Source organism: Lathyrus oleraceus, chromosome 7 (assembly GCF_024323335.1).
Source record: "Lathyrus oleraceus cultivar Zhongwan6 chromosome 7, CAAS_Psat_ZW6_1.0, whole genome shotgun sequence".
In the NCBI taxonomy this organism is placed as follows: domain Eukaryota; kingdom Viridiplantae; phylum Streptophyta; class Magnoliopsida; order Fabales; family Fabaceae; genus Lathyrus; species Lathyrus oleraceus.
The window spans coordinates 201871743-201893147 of NC_066585.1; the positions used below are offsets into that span (position 1 = coordinate 201871743).

At 35.0% G+C, this 21405-nt stretch overlaps 1 protein-coding gene across 1 annotated transcript; it reads left to right on the forward strand.

The window, feature by feature from the left end:
- The first annotated feature begins 9318 nt into the window (after positions 1-9318).
- LOC127108027 ((+)-6a-hydroxymaackiain 3-O-methyltransferase 2) lies at positions 9319-10996 on the forward strand. Its single transcript, XM_051045390.1, has 2 exons — positions 9319-10243; positions 10517-10996. The coding sequence occupies exons 1-2, from the start codon at positions 9464-9466 to the stop codon at positions 10817-10819; spliced, it is 1083 nt and encodes a 360-aa protein (XP_050901347.1). The 5' UTR covers positions 9319-9463; the 3' UTR covers positions 10820-10996.
- Positions 10997-21405: the final 10409 nt, after the last annotated feature.

Below are 21405 nucleotides of genomic sequence, written 5' to 3' on the forward strand. Positions count from 1 at the left end.
TTTTTGTAAGCGGCCAACATACTTGTGAATCCATGGCTATGGGAACCTTGTCCAGAACCCCGAAGTCAATGGTTGCATAATGCGGATCCCTGACACGTTTTTCTCGTAAGGATCAATATGGAAACCTCACCCATAATAGTTTTCCTTGAAGGAGTTGACGCTCGACAAGTAATTTTCCATAAACAACAAACATTCTTGCCGAAACCATGACTTTGGGAACCTTGGTAAGCCCTAGATCATTCCCGGTGAGAACCCTATGTAACAAAGCAATCAAATTTATCCTTCGTCTGTACTTCAGACTTATGAGACCCTTTATCGGGAAAAAAAAACACATCATATTGCCCTCATTCATACATCATATGCATGAAAATAAAAAATAAAGCTTTTTCATAAAAAGTTGCATGCATTCATGAAATCATGACCAAAAACCAAAAACTTATACACTTTATCCTTTCATCCAGTGAAACTAACGTCTCAACACTGATACAAAACTTGCCACAACTTCAAGATGACGCTCGAACCGATATAAGCTAATCAAACTACCATGAGAAATGACATTGACTCCATGCAGGGGAAGATGGATTGTTTTCTTAAGACCATGCTAAGTATGGCTTAGAAAGAGAAAAATGTTGAAATAGATGCGGATGTCCGAAGTATTGCTAGTCAGATTGTCACCTCATCACTTCAGATCCCCGGAGTGACTAACCTCGAAGGTCGTTTTGTTCGTCCTAAAAGAATTCATATCCCTATTCTTATTCTAGTAGGTAATGCGGAAATCCAAAATCATTTTGTTGTGTCCGCCCGACATGGATCTATGTCTAATGGTGAAGATATATTTGATGTCTTCTATATGCCTCCACAGGTGAGTCCTGCTGTTGGAGTCCTTCCATACACTACTATTGAAAGACTCTGTACTCTATAAGAGAAATTCAAGTCTTTGGACGTTCACAATACTTCTGGCTTGGATGTTGTTGATATGTGCCTGGTGCTAGGGATGGTGATTCCCCGAAAATTCAAAGTTCCAAACTTTGAGAAATACAAAGGGGTCAACTATCCTTGGACTCACCTTAGAGCTTATTACCATAAGATGGCAGCCCATATCAACAATGATACACTCTTGATCCACTATTTCCAGGATAACCTCAATGGGGCATCCTTGGAGTGGTACATGTAGTTGGAAAGGGGGCAGGTCCAGTCCTAGAGAGACCTTGCATACGCTTTTCTTAGGTATTACCAGTACAACACTGATTTGGCACATAACCGCACTTAGCTGCAAGGCATGACTCAACGTAATAACAATTCATTCAAACAATACACCTAGTGGCGGAGGGAACTTGCAGCACGAGTCCAACCTCATATCCTTAACAGAGAATTAATTGACTAATTCATGGGGACTCTCCATGTCTAGTATATGGAAAAGATGGTAGGAGCCAACTTCCCAACCTTCTCTGAGGTCGTCATTGTGTGAGAGAGAATCGAGAATCAAGTGAAGAAAGGGGAGCTACCTTGTGCCGTCGGTGCCTCTGGTGAAAGGAAAAATCCTTATTCTAACTTCCAAAAGAAGAGGAAAGGAGAAACTGATGTTGTTATGGGAGGATGGAAGAAGAAATCTCAACAACATGTTCCTATACCATACCACCAAGTTGCTGCTATTGCACGTGCACCATACCAACAGTCGATCCAACATTAACATCCATATCAACAACCAACTTATCAACAACAACCCTTAGAAAAAATTCCTCTCCAGAGAGGTAGTTCAAGAAATGAGGACCACGAAGACATTACGACCCTCTTCTTGTACTATACAGTCAGGTATTTCAATACTTGTTCAAAGGAGGACTTTTGACCTTGAAGGAATTGAGGTCGGCTACTACCCCGTACCCACCATATTATGATGCCAATGTTCATTGTGAGTTTCATATGGGTGAACCTAGGGACACCATAGATAATTTTTATGCTTTCAAGAATCGTGTACAAGACTTGATTGAGTCAAAGGTAGTTTTACCTTCACACCAACAGGCCCAGATATTGCAACAAACCTCATGCAGGCACATGCAGGGTCGTCATTAAATGCCATTGAAGAATTTGCCGAGGATAGGCATGAAGGGATCATCACACCGGTCTAGACGAGCCGATTGACTGCCAATTCTGTAAAAGGCTAGCCAAGTAGCACATCAATAAAGGAAAACTCGGTTCCTCAATGAAGGCAATCATTAGGCCATATTACCATTTTGCATTCTTGTAATTTGTTCTTGTTTGTCTAAGTACTGTTTACTTTAAACATTGTTGTTTGTAAATGGTATTATTAGAGAAACCAACATGCATGTTTTGAATCAATCCATTTGTATTCATTCATCTTTTCTCGTTTATTATGAATAAAAAAACAAAAAAAAAAAACACACAAAAATACTTCTCCACTTCACTTCCTTTATCAAACTGTTGTTTTAGCGAATATTAGAGGGAGAATGATGAAAATGAAATACTCATAATTGCTAACGGTATGCTTTTGGATAAAATTCTGCTGATGATGCACATGCATTGTTTTAAATCCCCAAACACTGGAGTGATATGGAGTTAGTCCATAGTTAACCACTTCGATCATAGAAGTAGGTCTTACATTTGGATCTATAAACCCTTACACTTAACCCAGGGCAGGGTGGTGTTCAGTTAATCTGACCATGCATTCGAATTACAAGAGAATATATCCCATATGGGGATCAACCACATGTCATTCTTCGTACACGTCCCGAAGTGTCGAAGAACTAATGAAAAATTCAAAAGTTATGTCAGTTGTTCTTCAATGACCATTAACATGTCAGTCACAAGTCTTTCCAAAACAAAGAAAAAAAAGCGTGATAAGTCGAATACCCAAAGAAACGAGTTAGGAAAAAAATAGGGGAATTCCGATGCACTAAAAGCTTCAAAAAGCGGTCCAGGAAAAAAATAGGGCTCAAAAAGCAAAAAAATAAATCAAAAGAGGTTGTATAAATCCTTAGAAAATACAAAAACAAAATCAGGTGACCACCATATTAATAATCACAGGGTCACCGAAATCCATGGAAAAAGAAAAATAAGGTGATTGTCATTTCAAGGGAATCTTGAATCATCATCATCACTCTTATAGCGTCGAACTCTCAGAAGACGAATGCATATGTTGAATTAACTGAACGATAGGACTGGAGAAACATCATGAAGGAGGGATGGGTTAAAACAAATTTGAGCCTCATTTGTCGATGAGTATAGTCTAAAGCTTTGGATCTATGTGATCAAGCGAAATGACGAAGTATTTGCAATCTTTAAGAGACTCAAAATACTTATAAAAAACTAGAGTGAAAATAAGATCAAGGTTACGCGAACAGATGGAGGTGACGAATATACATCAAATAATTTTGAATAATTATATGCAGAACATGGTATTGATCATGAGGTAACTTCTCCTTACACGCCTCAACAAAATGGAATAGTAGAAAGAAGAAACATGACCATATTCGACATGGCGAGATGCATGCTGAAGTAGAAGAATTTTCCAAAATCCTTATGGGGTGAAGTTGTTTCACTGCTGTTTATATTATGAATAGGTTCCCTACCAAGAAGCTGAAGAACAAGGTTCCTGAAGATGTGTGGAGTGGAAAATAACCATCAGTGAGTCATCTGAAGGTGTTTGTCTTTATTTGTTACAAGCATGTTCCTGATGCGAGAATATGGAAACCTGATGACAAGAGTGAACCTATGCTTCTAGTAGGATATCACAAAATTGGAGCATACAGGTTATTCAATCCAATCAATGAGAAGATCATGATGATTCTAGATATTGTTATTGATGAAATTTTGTCTGGGATTGGAGTTCCGATGATCCAATTAACAAGCCATTGATGAGCTATGGCATAGCTAAAGAAACTGATGAAGTCAAAGCAATTACCAATATTCCAGTCGAAGTAGTTATTGACATTCCCGACACAGTAAAAGTCGAAAAGGGTATGGCTAGCACAAGCCAAAGACCTCAAAGAACTACAGTTCTTCATACAAGACTTCAAGACTACGAAGTGACCAGTGACTATGAAGTCACACTAGATGGAGAATTAGTTCATTTTTATTTACTTGTAGGTGTTTAACCAATCAACTATATTAAGGCTTTAAAGCATATGAGGTGAAAGTATGTTATGGTCAAAGATTTACAAGCAATCGAAAGAAACAACACATGAGAGTTAGTCAAATTGCCGGCACATACAAAAGCTATCGAAGTGAATTGGCAGTTCAAGATGAAACACAATGTTGATGGGTAGACAACAAGACATAAGGTAAGATTGGTAGCTCGAGGATTTATTCAGAGAGAAAGACTCGACTACTCTAAAGTATATGCACCTATTGCAAGATTGGAGACTGTCAAATTGGTTGTAGCCTTGGCATGCAAGCAAGGCTGGTCGACATTGCACTTAGATATGAAATCAACATTTTTGAGTGCTCCATTAGACGAAAAAGGATATATCACACAACCTCCTGGGTTTTTAATATAGAAGGAAGCAAGGAGAATGTATAAGTTGCACAAAGTGATTTATATCCTCAAGCAAGCACATAGGGCATGAAATAAGAAGATCGACTCATACTTATTTGAATTGGGACTCATCAAGTAGAGGTCTGAGTATGGTGTCTATGTACATGTTGTGGCACAAGATATAATAATAATTTGTTTAAATGTCAATGACTTGCTGGTAACTAGAAATAGCTTGAAGAACTTGTCGAAGTTTAAAGAGATGGTGATATGGGAATTTGAAATTTCAGATTAGGGAAACTTATCTTATTTCCTAGGCATGGAATTTCAAATGTCAAAGCAAGGTATGGTGCTACATCAAAGAAAGTATGTCAAAGAGATACTCAAGAGATTCAGGATGGATGATTCGATTCCTGCATCTTTGCTTGTCGAACCAAATTCGAAGTTGGAGAAGCATGCATAGGAAGATAAAGTTGATGCAACTTTGTTCAAACAAATTGTCAGATCTATGAGATATGCATAGAATAGTCAATCTGATATAGGTTTCTCAGTCGAATTAGTGAGTAAATACATGAGTAAACTAAGGGTGTCATACATGAAGGCTGCTAGGAGAATCCTGAGATACATAAAAGGATTGATAAACTATGGAATTCTATTTTGATGAGACTCTGAAATCAAAGAACCTATGGTTACTTTCTATTCAAATGTTGATTGGTGTGGAGTTAAGGAAGATCGAAGAAGCACAACTGATTATTTCATATAAGTATTTGGTGCCTCAATCTCATAGTGCTCGAGAAAGCAACTTGTGGTGGCATTGTCATCTTGTGAGGCTGAATATATAGTAGGATTCCATGTTGCATGTCAAATATTCTAGATCAGATCCGTGCTGAAAGAGATTAAGGTCGAAATGAAGAAACTTATGGGGTGTAGATCAACAACAAGTCAACCATAAATCTCGTGAAGAATCCAATTTTGCATGGAAGGAGTAAGCACATCGAAGCTACATTTCACTTCTTAAGGGAGAAGGTAAATCAAGGTGAACTTGAAGTAAGACATTGCTCAAATGAAGCACAGTTGGACACTATTTTCACCAATGCATTAAAGATCGATAAATTCCTGAATTTGAGAAAGAAATTAGAAATAGTTTCAGATCGAGTATGATTAGCATATGTTCGACAACTTGGATTATAGTGAGTATATTGTGATATAATCTAAGTTGTACAGCCCAAACCCAAAATTAATTAGAACTTAGAGTTTGTTACTTAGTATACAAGTTAGTTGTATATAAATAAATATATATTGTACAATCATAATTCAATAATACCAATATTTATTTTCATTCTCTCTCATTATTTTTTCCTCATTCAAAATGTCTCATGTACTAATATGATTGATGTGTCTCTGCCGACAAAATATCAATCTTTATTTTCAATCTTTATGATTGATTAACATATTTAATATAATCTCATTCCCTTCCGACAAAATATGTATGTTTTGACTTGACTCACGGCGCCATAGCCTTTGTCATCAATATTCTAAAATCATGACATGTAAACACTAGAATTTTGTTGCACTAATATATATTAAAAAAAATTGATAAAAATAAAGATATCATGTATATTTTTAAATAAATATCTTATCCGATTACATTTTTTTAGCTTATACAATTGTTAAGATAATAGTTAATTAAGAGTGAGTACGATATCACAATTTGTATATGATAGTTGAGTTAGATAGACGAAAATTATTGATTTATAATTTAATCTTTAACGAAAATATTTATTTATTTATATAAATATGTTTTATATTTATAAATCAATAATATTTTTTAAATAATAGGCAGTAATTAACTATGTTAATTTTAATATTAAAATAAGTTTTATTTATTAAAATAAGTTTTATTAATAGCATTTTTTATAAAAATTATTAATTTATAAATATTAAAATTTATTCACAATGATGTCGATTGATTTCCCTATTTTGGCAGTGTCTTCTTCTCACTTCGATTGATTTTCATTGCGTTGTTCAGATATGTTCTTAGTCGTCGTTTAACCAGATTAACTACTGGTTTCTTCATTGTCATAGATGGTGTTTCGTCATTCAACAAAAGCGGACAATTGTTTTTGATACACTTGGAAGTAGATCATGGTTCTGGGTTGGGCTCAGCTTACTGTTTTGTATTCACTTTAGTTCGATCCAGATTTGGTTGCATACTCAGATTCGACTATACTATAGTCATTGAATCGTTTATCGATTCGTGTTGTCTACGTTAGCTGTTTAGACGCCTAACTTATATGGATTGGTACTTTCTTCTTTATCTTCGGTTTTAATGCCTCGACCTGTTTGACCTGAAATGGTTGTGTTTGTTGGTTACAGTTTGTCAGCGAGTTATTGATTAATGAACTCGTTATCGTGTTGAAGGTCAAACTTATTAGAACAAGATTTGGTTCATCATTGGTACCTTGAGTTTTGATGATAACAATGTTGTATTTGTATGAGAATAATTTTGGTACCCTAATGGTTTATTATTGTGTAGCTTTAACAACCAGTTCTGATTCTAAGTATATGACGTGCATCGTCACTAGTTTATGAACATTGTGTTCCAAATTCCGCTTCTACGCTAATCATGAGAAGTTCTGAAAGATATCAAGTTGTTGTTGCAATATTCTTTCTGCTTCTGTGCTGATTCACTCCTGAGAAGTTTCTGAAGAGATGCTAGGTTGCTGCTGCAATGTTCTCTCCATTTTTGCTTGACTCTGATTACCAAGCTTCTGAAGAATGACAAGCTTCTGAAATTTTGTTACTTAGTTGAAGATTCTGAAGATCTCAAGTCAGACATTGAGGTTATTAAGGTTCTGACTGTAGACTCTGAAGATTCTTAAGATACTGAACATCCCAAGTCAGATTGCTGACGTTGTCAAGGTTCTGACTAAATATTCTGAAGTATCTTAATCCAACTTTATGTTTATTCATTTCATACTTCATCAACTTTCATCTAAAGCAAATGAACTTGAAGATAAGATCAAATGGGTACGTGATCAAATAGTACATAGTACAAATCGAATATTCTTTCCACTATTTGATATCGTGGGAAAGGACAGTATTATGCATCGCACATGTCACTGAATTTGTGGACGAATGACAATACACAATATCACTCCTTTTACCATCCAACAGTGAACAACCGCTCTATTTGGTTTCCCCATTTTCCCCTTCAACAGTCTTCTTCTTATGCTATATAAGTAGGACTTTGAGACTTGAAGAAAAAGGAAGAAGGCTGAAACAATTTGACAAGTCTATTTCCTTGTGAAAAACTATCAATTTTGTATACAATTTTTCTTTAAGTGTTTGTAATTCATTTGTGTAAAATCTGCTTATGTAAAAGCAACTTGTAACACCCAAATTCTTATTCAAACTGTTTGTTTTATTCCTTAAGGAGACTAGGGTATAGTCAGATCCTTGAGAAGACAAATAAAGGTATTCTTTGTGATTTCTTAAGAAGACTAAGGTATAGTCAGATCCTTGAGAAGACAAGAAGGTTATTCTTTGTGATTATTGTAATCTGTTGATTATAGTGGATTAAATCCTTGTGTATAAGGTAAAATCACTTTAACGAGTGAAGTAGAGTAACTTTGAGTTTTAAGCGAAATAGAATAAAAATACTTGTGTGTTTATCTCTTTGTCATTAACATTTAAGTGGTGTTTTTGAGTTGGTAAAAAACTTTTATTTTTTAAAAACCAAATTCAAACTTCCAATTTCTTGTGTTTTTCACATCTTCAGAGCTTATTTGTCATTTCCAAAATTTGAATTCGGTGCTGGTCACTTTACGTTTCACATTGTTTTGCAATTTAGTTTCATGCACATGCGTGGGTTCGTTGGAATGTACACTTTATGCGTGAGTGTGCTTTTGAATTCAAATTTTCTTTATTGTTCGATTTGTTTTTGTTTTAGGTTAAGCGCTCCCTCCCTCTCTATCTATCTATCTATCTATCTATCTATCTATCTATCTATCTATCTATCTATATATATATATATATATATATATATATATATATATATATATATATATATATATATATATATATATATATATATATATATATATATATATATATATATATTAAAACCATACTTCTATTCATCGAAATTTTAATTATTCAAAAACAAAAAAAGAATAATTGGGAAAAATTGTTTAATAAAGAATTTTTACAAATACATGAAAAATTAACGTATCAGTGCCTACATTTTCTTAAAACTTTTAATTAACTTATACAATAATAAATTTAGCGTATAATAACAGAATATAGATGGAAAATCTCCTTCTAATTTAATCATGATATATTCAAATTGATTACAATAAATATTTAGATAATTCTCCCTCCAACTCATTTATTGATATTAAAAAGTATAATAATAGTTTAAAATTTGAGAAAATTTGAAAGATATTATATATTACTTTTTAATTTAATGGAGAAATTAATTAAAAATATTTTATAATAAATTATAATTAAATATAAATACTTTTCCAAAAAAATAATAGAACTATATTTTATTTTTTAAAAAAATTATATTAAAAGAAATAACTTATTTATATTAATCGGTAGGGCCTTTGACACGAAGTACACATGACTCTGGCTGAAATCTCATTAATTTAATTTCAAAACATACTTTCTATTTTTTAATAAAAGGGAAAGTATTCTGTCTTAAAAAATCACCAACTGTTTTAGGGGTATATTTATCCAATCAGTCAAATTTTCAAAACATTAACTCTAACAAATAGCCGCCCCCAATAATTTCTAATAAAATTCTCAGCAAAACAAAACACAACACAAGATAATGTGTTACTTTTTCGCCGTCTTCAACATATGAAACAATTCTCGTTCAACATATGAAACATATAAAAAGGTCCATACTGGTTTATAATTTCTTCATACCCATTTCGACCAAACCACCCAAGTTAACAAACAATAGAAATGGATTTCAGTACAAACGGTTCTGAAGAAAGTGAACTGTATCATGCTCAAATTCATTTATACAAACATATATACAACTTTGTAAGTTCCATGGCACTCAAATCCGCCGTGGAACTAGGCATAGCTGATGCAATTCATAACCATGGAAAACCAATGACTCTCCCTGAATTAGCTTCATCTTTGAAACTTCACCCTTCTAAAGTTAACATCCTTTATCGATTCTTACGTCTGTTAACATACAATGGTTTCTTTGCTAAAACAACAGTGAAAAGCAATGGAGAAGAAGAAGAAACAGCGTATGTTCTCACACCTTCTTCAAAGCTTCTCGTAAGTGGTAAATCAACATGTTTATCATCAGTTGTTAAAGGAGCACTTCATCCAATCTCTTTAGACTTGTGGGGTGTTTCAAAGAAATGGTTCCATGAGGATAAGGAACAAACACTTTTTGAGTGTGCAACTGGGGAGAACTATTGGGATTTTCTTAACAAAGATTCTGATTATTTGAGTATATTTCAAGATGCTATGGCGGCTGATTCAAGATTGTTTAAGCTTGCTATTCAAGAGAATAAGCATGTGTTTGAGGGTTTGGAGTCTTTGGTTGACGTGGCAGGTGGAACTGGTGGTGTTGCAAAACTCATTCATGAAGCATTTCCTCACATCAAATGCACCGTTTTTGATCAGCCACAGGTTGTTGGTAACTTAACTGGAAATGAAAATTTGAATTTTGTTGGTGGAGATATGTTCAAATCTGTCCCTTCTGCTGATGCTGTTTTACTCAAGGTACTTTTATTTTAATCAATTATTACTAACTTATTTCATTTTATTTTGTACATGTTTTCACTAGTGAACGGACCACGAACACTTACGCAAAGATCAAACACGATACTGACAATGACATACAAACACATATGTTTATATTCAATAGCTGGATCACTATATCAATGTCATGTTGCGTTTGTTGTTTGTGTCTACGTAAAAGTGTCAATGTTATCTTGCATATTTTGTATCAACTTAACTGCTAAACTTAATCTCAATTGTTTTTTTGTAATAAAGTGGGTTCTGCATGATTGGAATGATGAACTATCTTTAAAGATATTGAAGAAAAGCAAAGAAGCAATTTCACACAAAGGGAAAGATGGAAAAGTGATTATCATAGACATATCAATTGATGACAACAGTGATGATCATGGATTAACTGAGTTGCAATTGGAGTATGATGTAGTGATGCTAACAATGTTTCTTGGTAAAGAAAGGACAAAGAAAGAATGGGAGAAACTCATATATGATGCAGGTTTCAGCCGCTACAAAATTACTCCTATATGTGGCTTCAAGTCTCTCATTGAAGTTTATCCTTAGTTTTAATCTGAAGTTATTGTAATCAAGTTATAAATTAAAAATTCAATAAGTTTCTATTGGAAATGTCAAATTAATTGATTATTGTTCCCTATAGAGAAAGTTTAATGTAATCAAAGCAAAATTGTTTGAGATTGTTACAAAATAAAAAAGCTTAGAGTATGATTCTCTATTTTTTTTTGCATTTGCGTATATTAGAAAGAACTGCTATAAATATATATCAAAAGAGTGATATTTGTCAAAATAGAAGTCTCATGTGTAGGCCCTGCTTTAGATCATGTCAAAAATAAATCACCAAAAGGGACAGATATAAAATTGGTACCATAAACTTAGGAATTAAAGGTTCGGGTGACGTTTTCAATCCGGTGTGAAAGAAATCATAGATAAATTTAGAGGCAAACTCGTAAGTTAAATCAGCGTGAATAAAAAAAATCGCATGCCAAATCTATATTAAAAATTTATAATAATAAGATTATATGTTTTGAAAAGAATTTATTTCTAAGATGCCTCGACTATAAATTTTGGATATTGTAGTATATTTTTCTCTTTTTCCAACTAACTCTAACTCAGTTTAAAATGGACCGGCTTTCAATTTCTTAATACTCTGCATCCTATTCCTTCTCCACTTTTCTATTCAACTATACTTTTCCAACTTCAATACTAACTCCATATCAAATTAATAAGCCATTATTCTATCACACGTTTTCATTCCAATGTTTCCTTTACGTAGAATGGCTGCAAACCTCATCTCTCTCGTTCATCAAACCACCAAGTCTCTTCTCTTTCATCTCTCAAATCAATTGCCATTATTCTATCACACGTTTATATTTTTGCAACACTCGTACATTATTCTTCGTTAAATTTGGTGAAAACTCTCTAAGTTTCTAATTTGTTTTTGCTTTTGTGAATTTAATCATAATTTTCGCCCATGATTTTATTTTTGGCAGAACAATTACAAATTTTCCTCATCCTTGAAATTGACAGAATAGTTGCAGATTTTTCTCCATATCTCATCTCTAATCTTTTCAATACCTAATCTCATCCATGTGTGTTTCACAAAGAAAATAGAGATATCATTATCTCCCAATCTCCGGCTCTCTTATTCCTTCTTCATCTTTTTTAATGTCTCATTTTCTTTCTCCTTATCTTTACACTATATTTTGATCATTACTTTACATTTTAGATCTAATATTAGGCCTATGAAGTGTCGGGATGATATGCTTGCTCGGGTTTTGACGGATACTTGATCGTCATTAAACGTCATGTCAAAGTCTACCTTGTCGAAGCTTTCCTGTAAAGAGACAATGATGAGACCTAGTGTCATGGTGGTCAAAGCTTTTGATTGGTCGAGAAGAACTATCGTCGGTGAGGCCGGACCTACCCTTACAGATAGGCCAAAATGTCTTTCAAATAAGCTTTCGGATTATGGATATCAATCCATTCTACAACTGTCTATTGGGAAGATCGTGAATCCATGTTGTTGGTGCGGTCACATCCACCCTTCACCAGAAAATGAAGTTCGTGATCAAGGGCAAGTTGATCATAATATCTAGTGAAGAAGATTTATTAATCAACCACATTTCATCATTCTGGTACGAAGAGGCCGACAAGGAGGCGTTGGAAACTTCATTCCAAGCCCTCAAAATCGCCAACGTTGTGTTCTTAGAAGAGATGACCAAGATACAAGTGTAAGCTCATCGTTTGCCTCATTGAAAAGTGCGAAGAAGACACTGGAAAGAGGTAATCCTGAAGGTTGGGGACAATTGATCAACATCTTTGAGAAAAAGAATCACTTATGTTTAGGGTACGAGCCTCCCATGAAGAGAGACGCCCATGGTCTTACAAAGACCGACATCTAAAGTTTCTAAGAAGTATTCTATAGTGTTGGTTTCATACATGACAACCAGGTAGCCTCCATAGAAGATAACACAACATAGTCAAAAACGCCATGTAAGATGTACTGTCGTGCTTCTAACACCGCTTTGGACAATTGGAAAACTATTGATTATACACATGTCACATACTATGGAACAAGTAATATCACAAAACCTTACCGGATGGACCGACCTGCTCTAATACCACTAATGTAACACCCTAAAACCACGACTCATTATTAAAAGGATAAAATCCACATTTTAGGATATTACTCCAACACAACATGCATAATTTCTAAATATTGTCAAAACTCACATCAGAACTCAAATAATAGCATAATTTCAATTATCTCATCAAATTGAAAATACTTAATCAAAATAACATAATCCAAAAATTAACTCAAAACAATTAACATGCCCAGTTCCCAATGTTACAAATTAGAGCATATAAATCGACTAAATAGCGACAAACGATAAAATAAACGAATAAAAACTCCAAGGTCATCTTCCAACATCACAACAACACTTACTCCTCCAGAATATTTATAGAACAATGTACAGAACAACACAAAACAAACAACAAAGGGGTGGTAATACACTCAAATATATTGATGGTGTAAAAGAATGCAAAGGTAGATAAAATTACGCAATCAACAACGCACATTCAATTACACAACGATACAATAATTCAATTCACATACCCTTTATGTATGCAATGTGACTCTCGACTCGACTCAATGCATATGGTACCAATTTGGACATTAGAGATTTGTTACTAATCTCGTCTACTCAAGAATGGTTCCTCATTCAAACCGAGTCCCCACTTCTGAACCCACGACTCTCCTCTTTCAACACACTTACACAATGTGAGGTATGGCATATAATGATACAACACTAACAATTATAGCTCCACTTCTAACCATAATCCACAATGCAATACAACATTCAATGGTAATCCCCACTTCTGAACTACACACCTCATCATAACATATACAATTATATTTGTAGCACATAATTATATTCACAACACAACAACACTTACACATGATCATAATTCAACACATACAATCATGCAAATTAATTTGATTATTACTTCATAATAATTTACCTTGATTAATTACTTATACCAAATACCCTAAAACAATAGTCAAACATCGACTACACAAGAAAACAACATCAGAAACTTGACTAACCGCTCAAAAACGAGTCCCTGATAGCATGACGACCTGGTCGTCATAAGGGTGACAACCGTCACCCAGTCAATCACTACCCCCTTCACAACCCGTCACTTATGTGACGACCAAAAGAAGAATTCCTACCTGGAGACCATGAGGGTCTCCCCCTCACCCTACTGACGACTATCAGCTGACCCAGGCACATGACTGACAGCCCATAACACCCTAAACCCTAATACTTATATATTAAGCTTTACCCAACAATCTAAGGTGCCACCAATGACAAATTCTTTAATAAATCAAACATTTAACAAACATGTAGTGGAAATATCAACGTCATACAACATATGTCATCACAGACTCACCTTTACTTAGGGTATCATTGTAGTGATATCGATCTTATTTCAATTAAATAAAACAACATAATTTATACATTTAGTCTCAACTTCAAAATTATATAAATTGCTATTAAAATATTGAATTATCATGTTCAACTCTCAACAACTTCAACATAAACCAAATAAAGCAATTAAGTTTAACAAAGCATAAAAAACAAACAAACATTCCCAACCCCGGTATTACAGGATTAGAGCAAGACTTCTAAACAAAAATTAAACTAAACGAATTAACTCCAGGAGCTAACTTCCACTTACAACAACAAATTATACTCCCGAGTAATTGCAAGATGTCCATGGTGGACAACATGAAATCAAAGGGGTGATAAACAATAAAACAATATAAACAGTGTAAGGAATGCTAAGGTAGAGAACATACAACAAGCGCACATTCATTACACAATCAGCAACTACATAGTCTCACACCCTTCATAATAACATGTACATATACACAACCAATCAACAACATCATGAACAATCAACTACATATGTAATAATGTATGCAAACATACTCCACAACAGAGTCATTATTCATGCGGTACCAATCATGAACACTCAAGTTCACCTCGCTCCCGATCCCCACCATAGGACCAGAGCATGCCAAATTATTACCATCACTATAGATAACAACACTTCATTAGCTCCGACGTGGAACCAGCTACTCACTCCCGATCCCCTCCATAGGACGGGAGTACACAAAAGTTCATTACCATCATCATAGGTAGCGCTTCACTAATTCTTCATTAGAATTATCCACTCGCTCCCGATCCACACCACCGGACCATAACACACCAAAATTGGACCGAAGTTCATACACCATGATGCATGACTCTCAACATCATGCATTTTCACCAAAAGGTTCACCAAAAGAATCATTATGCACATCTCACCATTTATGCGCAATATCATTCATCATACATAACAATTAATCAATTTTATGACACTAATAAACAAGAACAAACAACAATAACTCAACAAATGTAACTTCATAAGCATTCATTCATGCTACTTCACCAAAACAACAACACATCATTATATAAACATAACGATTCGTTAACTGATCATACAAGTCAACAAAAACATTTCCATAGAAGACACATGATTATAATTCAATCAGTTTACCAAGAACTTCCATGAGGTAGTTTTGTGCATTATCTTTCCAATGCTTTGAACGACGTCTCATTTGAACTTATGGAACAAAAGTTACGACCAAAATCGTCGGATAATGCAACAAAAGGACAAAACAGAATTTTGGAAATTTGGCTTAGGACAATCGATTGACATGGGATGTCAATCGATTTCCACAAAGATGTTACACTACTAACTTATCAAAATCACATTTCCAGGCAGTTCAATCGATTGTAATTCTGTGTTAATCGATTGGACTGTGTTATTTTCCAACAAAAAAATCAGTTTTTACACATGTTCATCTTCTTCTTCCTCTCTAGACCACCATACATGAACCCAACCAATTTTTCCCAAAATTTAATCAACTCCAACATAAATTAAACTATGAAATCATGGTATCACAACCATCCTAAATTATAAAACATATTTCATCATGATTCATGGTAATCCATCAACAATTTCAGCAATAATTTCATCATCAAACATGAACACAACTCAAGCATTCAAACATTCATCAATGACCGGATTTTATACATGCATATTCATGATATTTCAAACATAGGTTCAGTCATAGCAATATATGCACACAAGATCAACCAACAATTTCCAGAATTTCATAATAAGAACCTCTATTCTCTACCTAATCATGCAATACAGACATATTGATAGCCTTTTCTCCCCTTTTATCTTGATTTTCCAGCAAAAGTTCCTTAAAGCCCTTCAATGGAGTTCTTCCTATGTCCTAGCCTTTGCCTCATCCTCTTCTCACCAAATTTTGATTTTACGTAAAAACTTTCCAACCCTCTTATTATCCTTTTTTTATCATTAACCTAACCTCCCTTAATTAGAGACTTCCAATAATAACCTCACTTATTTTCTTATTTACCACCATGTACATCTTGGCTCTATTTTATTTAAATAAAAATAATACTAATAATATTCTCCTTTTCTCCCTACTATTTCTACTCTTCTATTTTAATCCAACCAATTAAAAAAAGTAGCTATAGCATAATTATTAAAAATTCTCATTATCCTCAAGTTATTCTCTAAATCCCCCAATTGCCCCTTATTTCTCTCAAATTTCTTATTTTATTAATAATAATAATAATAATAATAATAATAATAATTAAAATTCTGATTATTCTAATTATTATCCAATTTATTATATTTTCTCATCACACCCTTCTAATTCCACTACACTCCATCAACACATAAGATCATATTATTTATTAAAATGCACATTATCATCAAACAATTAAATAAGTGAATCCCGATAATTCAATTAAGTAATTTAATCAAATTTGGGGTGTTACGCAGCCCGTCACACTCGTGATGTCCGTTGCGCTATTGCAGAATGTAGTTTTCTGCGTTTTGGCCATGAAAGCTCATTCGAAGCTCTGATTTCGACCGCAATACCCCGATTTGCACAGAAACCAATGGATATATGTGATATAGAGATTAAATCATAACATACTTATCAATTATCATTCAATTTCATCAATTAATCTCAATTTCAAGGTTAGGTTTATAAGACCAAAACACATCAATGACAACAACCAAATTCAGAATTCATACCAACATGTTATACATAATATTCAACATATAATATAGCACGAATTCACAGACAAACATTGCAATTATCATGGATTACACATAATCATATTTCAAGGATTCATACAACATAACAATGATGGATAAAAACCTAGAGGAATATGAGGATCCCTCTCTATCCTTCTTGCGATACACATATATTCAAGTAGCCCCCTATATGAATTTCCAGTAAAAGCTCCAAGTTTGGCTATGGATTCTCCTTCTCTTTCAAACCCTTGTTCTTCTCTTCTCACTTTTGCCTCTTTTCTCAATTCTACATACTATCAAGTTTGAATCCCCTCTCTCTTTACTATTTATTTTAACCCAAAAAATAAAAATAAATTCTCTCTTCATACTTTTACCCCTCTACTAATCTCCACTTTCTCCCCTTCCCCTCAATTTTCTAGTAATTCTATTTTATGCCCCAAATCACTATTTTTCTCTTATTTTTTATTTATTTAATTAATATTCTACTATTTTAATTAAATAAACTAATTAAAATTCTAATAATCCACAAATACCATATAACACATTTTATCACTAATTAAATTATTAAAGTCATATTAAATCATTTAAATAATTAAATCAAGCAGCAAAATTCAATTAAATAAGTTAATTAAATTCGGGGTCTTACAACTCTCCCCCACTTATAAATTTTTCTCCCTCGAAAATTACCTGAAAGGGAAAACTCCGGATAAGACTCTCTCATGCGACTCTCTAGCTCCCACATCATGCTTCCTCCAGCAGGTCCTCCCCACACAAACTTCACTAAGATGATATCTTTACCTCTCAAGTGTTTCACCTCTCGATCATCAATTTATAATGGTGATGCATCCACAGTCAAGTTATCTCTCATTTGCACATCATCCATCTGAATAACATGATACATGTCTAGAATATACTTCCGAAGTTGAGAAACATGAAACACATTGTGAAGATTCAAAAGAGATGGTGGTAAAGCAACTATGTAGGCCATTTCTCCCACTCTCTTGAAAATCTGATAAGGATCGATTAAATACGGCATGAGCTTTCAAGATTTCAAAGAATGACTAACCTCTGTCATTGGAGTCACTCTCAATAACACATGATCTAACTCTTGGAGTTCAAGTGCTTTCCTCCGCTTGTCATGATAACTCTTATGTCGACTCTGCCAAGCTTTCATCTTCTCCTGAATCATCTTGATCTTCCCAGCTGTTTGCTGAACAATTTCTAGCCCAAATGCAACACTTTCGCCAAGTTCATGCCAACACAAAGGTGTTTTATACCTTCTACCATACAAAGCCTCAAATGGCGTCACTCCAATACTATAATAGAAATTGTTGTTGTAGGTGAACTCAATCAATGACAAGTAAGTATCTCAATTACCTCCTTGCTCTAAAAAACAAGCTCTCAATGAATCCTCCAACTTAGTTCCCAAGGCAACTATCAAAAATACTCAAAAACACAAGCTCTCAGCAAATACTTTAATACTCTTTCTAGATTTATCAGACAACTATAAAAACTATACCTATACACGGAGAAGTCATCCGTGAAGAATTCCATGGTATCCTTTAAGAAGTTGGAGAAAATTGACATCATGCAACATTCAAAAGTAGTAGGTGCATTACATAGCCCAAAAGGCATTCACTAGTACGCAAATATATCATAGGGGCAAGTGAATGTCGTTTTCTCTTTATCACTAGGGTGAATGGGAATTTGGAAAAACCCTGAGTAGCCATCAAGGTAGAAAAAATGGGAGTGCTTGGCCAGGCGCTCAAGCATTTAGCCAATGACAGGTAGCGAAAAATGGTCCTTTTGGAAGGCTTTGTTAAACTTTCTATAGTCGATACATATTCCACACCCTGTAATGCTTCTAGTGTGTCACAACGCGAAAAACAACCGGCGGAAAAAACACATGGCCGCCACCATGCGTTATTTATCCAAAAGGAGGGAAAGGAAACGCTCGAAGTAAACCTGAAAAAGGGAAAGGAATGGTCCTACGACCATAGATTACAAGGTACGGGAGTCGGTTACGCAAGGGGAAGGTATTAGCACCCCTCACGTTCGTCGTACTCAACGGGATCCACGCTCAAAAGAATAGGAAAAGGTTGCTAAATAAACTGCTCAAAGAATGCACACACACTGGAATAATAGCACAGGAGAAAGAAGATGGAGGAAGGGGACTCGGCAGGATGTCGCATCCTGGGCCTACGTAGTTTGTCAGAAACAAACATCAGAGTCAACGTAGTTTGGGGAAATGGGAAACATGCTCGCTAGGATATCACATCCTATGCCTACGTATCTTCTCTATCCAGAGTAAGAATCAGAACACTCGTAGTTCAGCTAACGCATGCCGAAACAAAACACCGAAAAGAGACGCTGAGACGTCACCAGAAAAACTCAACAAGGAAACAGAATGCCAATAGCTGGACTTATATATAACTCCTCAAAGCAAACACAAACAAAGAAACGGAATGCCAATAGATGGGCTTACATCCGACTCCGTACAAGCAAACACACACCAAAAGGAAACAGAATGCCAAACATGGACTTACATCCGACTCCAAACACAAGCAAACCAGGAAACAGAATGCCAATAGATGGGCTTACATCCGACTCCAAACACACAAACAATCGCTAACCAGCAAGCACCAAAGCAAAAGGTTATTAGATCAACAAGCTAATAGGGAGTCTGGAACTCGAGCCTAATAGCTGCCACACAAAACACACACAAACAAGAAAAAGGTTGCCTGGAGAGATCTCGCACGATCTCCTGCCTACGTATCTCATCTGGTATGAGAACCAGGGCGACGTAGTTCCCCTTAACAGGGGAGAAACTCTCTCCTAACTAGAGACCAGGGAATAACAAACTAAAAGGGAGACTAACTCGAGCCTAATAGTTGTCATGCAATCCACAATAGCCCTAGGTTGAGGTATCTAAACAGAATCTAACTCGCACAGGAAGCAAGTCAATTCAAACAGTAAATAAACATACCAAAGCAATCATCACACTCTATATACAAACAAGAGGCTCAGACAAATGGTTGGGCTTTAGTCAAGGGGTCATATCAACCTCGACAAACAAGCCAAAACTGTAGGGGTATGCTGAAGCTCTTAACCACTAACATTGAGAGTTAGGGTGAAGCCGATGAAAGGAAATGAGGATTAGACCTCATGCTCTTAACCCTGGCCTGGGTGAGCTTGAATCAATGAAAGCGTGGGGATCCAGAAAGAGGGACCCTACTCCACTTGACTGACACTGTACAAGATCTTGGGTTAGGTTCAAGAGCATCAGCACGTAGTGCGAGCATAATGAACGACTCAACGAATAACAGGGGACTGGCTACTAGTCCCTTCTATCTGTCAATTGCCTCTTCACTTAGGAGGACTTAACAACCGGCATGCCTCAACAAGGAGGTCTTTGGCACAAATATAAACAATCACAAACATTGCCTCTTAAGGAGGACTTCAGCCAAACGCCTGCCAAAAAAAGCGACAGGGCTTCCAGACTACATGGAGTTAGAAGGCTAAACAACCTCAGTGGTGTATCAACCACACTCCAAAGGAAAACAAAAGCTAGCTAGCAAGCGGCTAATGTACCTGTACAAAAAGCCAGACAGTTAATATTGTATTCAGAAAACCAAGCAGACAACAGTGGAATCATCCAACAATTATACACAAGGTAAGTCTCAAATGCAAGCACTTAAGTGAGTTCATCACATCAAGGGACTTACAACACAAAAAAGGTTAGTAATCAAAGCAAATGGCATCTCAAATGATGAGGCCACACCAATCATTAGTGCTAAATACCTGAAACACAAACACAATTGGTGAGTACAAACCACTAGTACAAAGACTAGGGTCAAAGGCAAGTCAAATGACCAAAACAGAAGTCAAAATTTCACATGAAGCACATTTAATCAAACAAGAAGAAGGCCTCAAAAGGACCAAAGCCAAATCAAAAGGCAAAGCCATCAATTAATCAAGATAAGGCAAAGGCAAACAATGTGATCAAAATTGGACATCAAACATAGAAAATCCACATTAAAACAGAAATGTATCCAATGATCATGAAATGTTTTATACAAGCTTAACATGTTATGAACAAGCCTCACACAAAAATTCAACTCCAGAAGAGATCAAATGGCATATGAATGAAAATGTACAAATGCACCATCAAATATTGTGACACAAATTGTCACACAACATGTTCATGTGTCCAAAACAGTGTGGGAAAATGATAAAAATCTCAAACAAAATCCAAAAAATCATGTCACATGTTAGGATTAGGCATGTCAAATTTCAAGTCAATTGGATCAAGAATGAGCATTTCACAAGCAAATGAATTCAACATGTCAAAATGAACACAATGTCTAATCAAAAATCAACAAATAAAAATCCAGAAAGGCAAAAGTCATGCAATTAGTATCAAAAAATACTAGACATCC

What these genes read in the sequence shown, in the direction of transcription:
- LOC127108027 (XM_051045390.1), top strand. Translation starts at nt 9,464, where the DNA reads ATGGATTTCAGTACAAACGGTTCTGAAGAAAGTGAACTGTATCATGCT. An exon ending in CTGATGCTGTTTTACTCAAG is followed by an intron (nt 10,244 to 10,516) that starts GTACTTTTATTT and finishes TTTGTAATAAAG; the next exon opens with TGGGTTCTGCATGATTGGAA.